This window comes from Arvicanthis niloticus, chromosome 8, assembly GCF_011762505.2.
Source record: "Arvicanthis niloticus isolate mArvNil1 chromosome 8, mArvNil1.pat.X, whole genome shotgun sequence".
NCBI classification, from domain to species: domain Eukaryota; kingdom Metazoa; phylum Chordata; class Mammalia; order Rodentia; family Muridae; genus Arvicanthis; species Arvicanthis niloticus.
Window position 1 is genome coordinate 88160473 of NC_047665.1, and position 8573 is coordinate 88169045.

The 8573-nt window shown below is 35.6% G+C and overlaps 1 protein-coding gene across 1 annotated transcript; it reads left to right on the top strand.

The window, feature by feature from the left end:
• Nucleotides 1-6523: 6523 nt before the first annotated feature.
• Nucleotides 6524-7339, top strand: LOC117714241 (olfactory receptor 7E24-like). Its single transcript, XM_034510933.1, has one exon. The coding sequence runs from the start codon at nt 6524-6526 to the stop codon at nt 7337-7339; it is 816 nt and encodes a 271-aa protein (XP_034366824.1).
• The last annotated feature ends 1234 nt before the right edge of the window (nt 7340-8573 follow it).

An 8573-nucleotide genomic window follows, 5' to 3' on the forward strand; every position in this document is an offset into this window, starting at 1 on the left:
CCACTCTAAGATACACATATATCCTTCAACATTTATCTCCTTGCTTACTTTAGTCCCCACAATTTCAAAAGAAGAGATAGTGTCTGGTCTTATATTCTGTATGTTCCAGCAAATAATCTACAGTGTCTCAAACAAAATTAAAAAATGGAAAATTATTCAAAGCTAAAAATCAAAACATCTTCAAATTGAATATTGAGAACAGGCAACATAAATCTGGGAAATCTCCTTTAAGATAGTCAACTAGAACTCCTAATAGCAAGAGTTCCTTGCAGAGCAGAGGAGCAGAGAAAGTAACACCTTGTGTAAGGATTCCAGTACAAAGAAGAAATAATGTAAGATAAGGATTTCATCTTCCAGCTGGGCTTCCATGAAATCAATAGATAGTCAAATAAAGTCCTAATTGCACTATTCCTCCATGCATGGGCTTCCTGTATATGAACTTCTCAACATTCTGATTCTCTCTTCCAATTCAGGCATTTACATAATGTGGTCAACAATAGCAAAATTGCTGAAAATAGTTTACTTTCTAGCTGTTCTCAAGGGCACAATGATTTTACTCTTAGGCTATTTAACTCTTCTTTCCCCTCTGTATCTGAGAGACCTCCAGACCTTGGAGGACACTGTGAGACAAATTTGCTTGGGTCTGAAATGTGGAGGAGACAAATGCAATTGAAGAGTTAACTTCTCAGTGAACTCAAACACCACATTACAATTTAATAACTTAATGACCATTATATATTTTTTATTCCTGCTGAGGAACTTGGAAGAAGTCATAAAACAAAATCTTAAACACAACTTTGGTGAGGATTTCTAAATACTAACTTAAATATTCATGGTGACTGGAAATTGATAAAATAAATTAGTGAATCACATAGACTGTGATTCTCCTATATCAGCATCTTGAGTATTGAAGTTACACATGTATGCCACTATATCATGCCTTGATTATTTACTTTTTAATCCTATAGCTTACACATACTTCTATGTTTGGGAAGCCAGTACTGAAGTTGATTTCTGGGAGGTACCCATGCTGCCTAAGTAAAGAAGCGAACAGATTCTCCATATAAGGCTTTTATATATTATGTCATATCATATCATATCATATCATATCATATCATATCATATCATATATTAGTTGTATTGTAGTGTATTTTATATATACCAATACTATATGTTACCTTAAATGGACAGATATTGTTACTGGAATAATTATGCAAATATACATGTCTTTCCAGCAATATATCATTCAATTTGCCTCTACATTTTTGTTAAGGTATAAACAAATTCTTTCTTTGTAAATCTCTGAGGTTTATACTATAAGATACAGGAAATGTGAACATAATAATAACATTTATTAACCATTTAATAAACTCTTCCATGGTTTGGCTTGCAAATGTCCAAAATTGATGCAACTTTAGAGGAGTAACTTCTTTCCTGGCTGCACAATAATCCTTTAAGTAATGCCTGACTAAACTAGAGATAAGACAAAAAGTTCTTATTTGTAAGGTATAATTTTATTTTCTCATATAGACATCAAAATGGTGACAGAAATTTCATTCTATGAAAACAAAGCATACATTGGCAGGCACAGGCAGGTGTATTTTAGATAGAGATGTGTCATGGAGGTTCCAATTTTATATGAAACTGTATTAATCAGCTAATTATTTCCATATGATAATATCTTGTGTGTTTTGTGGCTACTGTGATCAGGTTTTGAGAAAATAAGAGGAGTAGATGGGAAAGATTGGAGGAATGAGAATGAAAAATGTCTGGTATAGTTTTATAAAATTAAAAATTAATAAGTACCACAATTAATTTATTTTCATAAAGACAGCTTTTTCGATGATTTTAATTTCAAGGCTTATCTTAGATTCTACATATATTACATAGGTGGAATTTTTCTCTTTTTTGCCATTAATCAATACAAATGGCATATAGAAAAGTTTTTTTCTATTTATTTTAAAGATATTATTGAATTATATTATTTGAGTGTTTAATTTTAATCTTCAATGTATTCTTTGAGAATATGATGTACAGCAAACACATTTATTTTCTGAACTCCATTTTGTGGCATTTTTTTATTGGAAAAATGGCAGTATTATTACCAAGGCATGTTGAAATTTATTTGTTTGTTGTTAAATTGAATGGACTGCTAGTATAAAGTTGTCCTGAAATCTTAGCTAACAGAACAATGGAGGATAAGGGTAATTTTTTAGAGGCAAACTAACATAACTGATAGAGCAGGACAGCAAAAGTAGATTTTTCACTGGAAATAAGAGAGTGGTCAACCTATTAACTGTGTTTCTATATATGCCCAAGTTTGCACCAATAGTTTAGGTGAATCTTAATGTTGATCTATTCCTAGTCTCTTTTGGACCCACTACATTTCATTAGTGACTGTATAATTTGTGATCCCACAAGCAATAGATAAATATTCCACTTTCCCAATATCTTCACCAGGATTAACTGTACTTACTTTACGTATCTTGGCCATTCTAACAGTGTAAGTTCAAATCTCAGAGTGGTTTTGATTTGCATTTTCCTGATGGCTAAGGAGGTTGATAATTTCTTTAAGCATTTTTCATCAATTATTTTTTATCTTTTGAGAATGCTCTCCTTTTTAGAACTTGTTTTTTATTGAGTTATTTATTTTCTTCAGCCCAGAGTTTTGGTTCTTTATGTACCTTATGTATAAATGCTCTGATGGATGTATAATTACCCATTCGGTAATGTGTTGCTTTGCCTTAATTATGTTTTTCTTTTCAGTTTCTTGAGGCCTTATTTATTAATTTTTGGCCTTAGTGCCTGTACAATCAGTGTCCTGTTACTTAAGGGTGGTCACAATAACTAGAAGTAGATGGCTAACACAAAATAAACTCAATTTTTTGTTTTTTGGGGTTTCTTTTTTGTACACTTTTTATTTTTGTTGTGTTTTGGGGACTTTTTCTCTAATAAGACATTTTTATGTACAATACATTATAATTTCGAGTTTTGTGAGATTATTTGTGTTTGTTTCTTGTGGTTTTGTATGCTCTTTTGTTTTCTATGCACAGAGAGAAATAAAGGGCACTCATTTCAATGTCTAGGAATAGTAAATACATGGGAAGTGATGGGAGAGAGAAAAAGCATAATCAAAATATAGGGCAAGAAAATTTTTAATGAAAAAATTGAAAAGTAAAAAAATAGAATTTTTTTGTGAACTGAAAAAGTACATAGATGTTTTGAAGATGTTCCACTGGGAATAAGCTTATGTTGAATGCTGTTCCCCTCACCGTTACTTCATATACAAGAGAAATCAGTTTAGTAAATGTATGTTCTTTCTAGTGAGATTAAACCTACTTGATAATACAAACTAATAAATTCTTATTGTTATAAGGATAGAATTTTATTTTTCACGTATAAGCAGTAGGTACTTGTACATAAATACTTTTATAAAATGCTTTTTGAGGGATGTGAAATCAACATAGATACATTGGTGGGAAAGAGCTACTCATTGAATTCACTAAATAATTGCAATTACAAAAATACAATAATAAGAGGATAGTGAGTGTTCAAAATCCAAATGTAGTTGTTATATTTTGAAAATATTAGTTATTATATAAACATTATCAAGTATGTAAGTATTACTTTATGCAGTTGCTTGATTGACTGTAACAAGATTTCATACTCATTAAGTATTTTCTGAATATCAGAAAATATTCTAAGACAGAATTTTTCATCTTCAGTGAGAAGGAAACAAACATCTAAAATGTTATTGTCATGTAATTAGTTTCAATCTTAATTTAAGGAATTTGTGTGTGCGTGTGTGTGTGTGTTTGTGAAAATTGAGACTCTGACTAACCATTAAACATCTAGTCAAGTGTCTTTATAAAGGTATAGAAAGGAGGTAAATATTTTCACCAATTCAAAAATGATGGAAAATTATTGTAATATATTTTTATTACTTCATTTATTTTCTGTTTACCTTTCATAACCTATTCAAAGTAAGATATGCTGAACATGAATATATTGCTTAAACTGGAAATTAAGTAATTGTGTACAACACATTATAATATTTGATTTTAGTCTATTTCAAATAAGGGTAAGTCTAGTAAAATGAGATTTTAGATTTTTTTAAACTATTCAACTTTGTATAAGAGAGTCAAAGTGTTGGGCCTTGGACTAGGTAACTCCAGGTAACTCCATTTAACCTGTTACCTTCAGTCACGTAGGACAGGTAGAGGGTGTGACTAACAAGTCTCCACCTCCAGAGATTTAAATATTAATGAATTATCAAAAGGCCAGGGGCGTAGCTAATTAAGTTATTCCCTCCCCTTTCTCCCTTCCCTATAAGACTGGTCTCCCCTGGCTTTTGGCTGGGGGTGGGGGGAGCGCGTACCAGTTGCGCCCATTCACCATGCCATGAACAAAAAAAGCTTTGGAAAACCGGACTCCACGTGTCTATGGTCTCTCCACCTGATTCCCAGCTTTTGGAACCCTGGAACCTTGCCGATGCAGCCGCTGGCCTGCCCACCGACAGCTGCGTGAATGTGGGATCCTCCGCTGGCGGTGCGGGAAGCCCTGGTGCCAGACCGCCCTGAGACTCTGTCGCTGGACTCCCTTCCCCCCGCCCGCGAGATTTTTCCCCACATAAAAGATGACATATAAGAGAGTAATTGGGACTCTTGGCCCAGAGCACTGGTTCCTTCTGGTCTGAGCACTCAGCAAATCCCGGGGGGCAGTTCTGCACCCAATCTCACAGAACCCAGAGGAAGAGGGTTTCCCAGGAGCTCTAACCTGGGCAGTATCTTAGGTAAAAAGGAATCACCTGTGGTGTTTGCTGTTTGAAGTTCTAATCCTGATGCTGGCCTCTAGACTTACACTGCTCAGACCTTTGATGTGCCATTGACAAGGACATCAAACAGGTAGAGATTGACATCACTAATCTGAAGAAATCCCTTGTTTCACTGTCTGAAGTGATCTCCAAAAATTACAAAGGACTTTATTGGACTTGATTTACTCTGTTACAATAGAAAAGACTGTGTACAGCTCTAGACTGTGTACAGCCCTTAAAGAAGAATGTTGCTTTTACATAGACAAGACAGAGATGGTTAAAGAGAACATGAAAAAGGTCAAAGAAGGCCTTGAGAAAAGACTAAGAGAGAGAAAGAGAAAGATGAGAGCTGGTACAAGAATTGGTTTTCAACTCCTTCATGATTGTCAACCCTACTTCCTTCCATTTTGGGACCAATAATTGGGTTACTTTTGCTTATTTCTTTTGGTCTCTGGGCCTTAAGTAGGCTGACTAACTTTGTGAAACATCAGATAATTTTGACAATAAAACCTATTCAGATATATTATCATAAGTTAGCTATGGAAGACCATGAAACTCAAGACACAGTTGGTACTCTATCCAGGGTGTTCCCAAAACCCATCTCCGTCCAACCTAAAAGAGGGGACTTCTGCCCCTAGACCAAGCAGAGAGGGGCCACCCAGAACCCCCTCTGACTGGCGATCTGGATTCTTGCTTAGGCTGTGAGGCTAAGCACTGCAAGGGAATATAAATAAAAATTAAAAATATCCTTCTGGGTTCCCTGAGGGACAAACCTGACTGCATAGGGGTTGATGTCAAAAGTACCCCTTCTCCAGGAAAAAGACATTGAGATGCCTATGGCCCTCATGCCTCACTGAACAACGACAGAAGGACAAGAGCCATTACAAGGTCCCCTTTAATTATTGGAGGCCAGGCCTTTATCCCCGCCTTTGCAAGATTGGAATCACCAAGGTCCTTCTATACTTGGAGAAGGGAGATGTCAGGGGCAGCCTTGCTTATACACTGAAGGCCTAAAATCAGCCATAGGCCTAAGTCAACCTACTAAGACAAAGCCTTGGTCTCTGTGGAAAAACACTGAAACAGATAGCTATAAGATATTGTAAACAGGTAACATTGGTGAAAATTTACCAGCCTGGATAAGAACTAATAGCCATAGACCTTGTGAATAGGTAACCTTGGTGAGAGTCATAGTGACATGTTCCCTGAACCTTCACCCAGCCGATACTCTGTTCTGGAAGATGTCTGTACTCCCCCTGAACACCTATGCTCCTGCATCATCCCCTTCCCCACATCCTGCCTTTTTGTTTATAACCCCTGTGTGAAAAAGTAAAACTTATGGTTTGATTAAAATAAAATAAAATAAAATAGAAAAGTGAGTAATTAGAAAAATGACTGAGCATATTCTTTGCAAGTATGAAATATACTACTTAACTATCATCACATGTTTACTCTTCCTTTCCAGGGTTGATATTATTCTAATATATAATTAAATGTCTCTAATGTGCACGTATTTATAAAGATGCAATTGTCACAAAAGACATTTAGGAAAGTATTCTAGACATGCTGTGGTTGTCAAAACTGGGATATGTTAAGATTTATGAAACTCAAGTGATAGTGCTTTATTTGAGAGTATCTGTATGAGAAATATAAGGAGTTATGAGTGTTCTATTTGTCTCATTATTTGAATGAGTTTTCTTTTTCAAAAGGGTTATGATGAATAATGGTGTAGAGAATTTAACAGATGTCTTGGAATTCCACCTCCTGGCACTCTCAGAGGATCCAGAACTGCAGCTTCTCCTCTTTGGATTATTCCTGTCAGTGTACCTGGTCACAGTGCTTGGGAACCTGCTCATTATCTTGGTCATCATCTTTGACTCACACCTCCATACCCCCATGTACTTTTTCCTGTCCAACTTATCTTTCATTGATATCTTTTTTATCTCCACCACCATCCCAAAGATGATTGTGGGCATCAAAATGCACAGCAGAGTCATTTCCTATGCAAGCTGCTTGACACAAATGTCTCTTTTCCTATTTTTTGTATGTATGGATGATATGATTCTAACTATGATGGCTTATGACCGATTTGTGGCCATCTGTCATCCTCTTCATTACACTGTCATTATGAACCCTCAGGTCTGTGTTGTCTTAATTTTGTTGTCTTTTTCAGTCAGTGTTTTTGATTCCCAGCTGCACAACTTGATTGCCTTACAGGTTACTTGCTTCAAGGATGTGGAAATAGAAAATTTCTTCTGTCACCCTTCTCAACTCCTTAATCTTGCTTGTACTAACACACTCAGCAGTAACATAGTAATATATTTTACTGGTGTTGTACTTGGCATTTTTCCGGTCCTAGGAATCATTTTATCATACTGTAAAATTGTTTTCTCCATTCTAAAAATCCCCTCCTCAAGTGGGAAATATAAAGCATTCTCCACCTGTGGTTTTCATCTGTCAATAGTTTGCTTATTTTATGGAACTGGGATTGGTGTGTACCTTGGGTCAGCTGTGTTACATTCTCCATGAAAGAATGCAGTGGCTTCACTGATGTACACTGCAGTGAGCCCTATGCTTAATCCATTCATCTATACCCTGAGGAATAGAGATATCAGTAATGCCCTGAAGAGATTCCAGAGTAGGTTTTTCTAATATCACATCCAATGGCTTCCAATTAGGATTCTGGCTTGGAATATAGTATAATCTGTTTGTTCCCACAAGATGTTAAAGTTCTTGAATAAATTCTACATCAGAATTTGGAGTTGTTGTTTATTTGTTTATTTAAATTTTGTTATTACTCTGAAAAGAGTATCATTGTGGTTGGGATGAATGTGTGACGGCAAGTAAAAATTTCCCTTTAGCCTTTATACAGGCAGAATGGGTGCCAAATTTTACTTCAGAAATTTGAACAATTTCTCCATCTCCATAATGATGATATTCTCTCTCTCTCTCTCTCTCTCTCTCTCTCTCTCTCTCTCTCTCTCTCTCTTTTTCTCTCTCTCTCTCTGTTGTGCATATGTGTGTGTGGTTACCATGCACAAGTGGTTCAGCTACCATTCTGAAACATTAGCAATATGTAATATTTCAAAGATCAGACTAGAGGTTTTAGATTTGATCTAGTATACATTTCACTTAATTCAAGATCCAATTACTGCTTGATGATCACAGTATTCAATAGACATTCCCATAATAATCAAATTCATTGCTTTTTAATTTATTTTTGAGATTTTTCATAAGTGTATATGATGCATTCTGGTCTAAATCAACCCTTCACTATTTTTTCTACTCTTCCCAATCCAACAAATTTCCTCTCCTCTCACTAGGTTTGCACCCCACTTTCCTGTTGTTATGTATTGTTTAGGTTTGTGACTCATTGGGTTTACTAGGACACACAAATATACATGAATTTAAAGCCATCTACTGAACCACAAGTGATCCACAGTGCTTACATCACTGAAGACAATGCCTCTTCTTTTTTTGTTTTTGTTTTTTTATTAGATATTTTATTTACACTTCAGATGGCATCCCCTATCCCCTATCCCCATTCCCCCCCCCACCCCCCTTAGGAAACCCCTATCCCATGCCCCCTTTTCCTTTTTGCATTTATACATTTTTTAAAAATAATGTTAATCATAGGCTTTATAAGTTTGGAATTGTTCAATCAGAGGTGTAACCCACTGACCAACCTAGATATAACAACTGTCTTTGACTGGTGGAGATACATGAACATCTGCCTCCCTGTCTCCCCCCTCTTTCTCTCTTT

Bases quoted from the DNA above. Each gene is read 5' to 3' on its own strand.
- LOC117714241 (XM_034510933.1), top strand. From the start codon at position 6,524: ATGATGAATAATGGTGTAGAGAATTTAACAGATGTCTTGGAATTCCAC.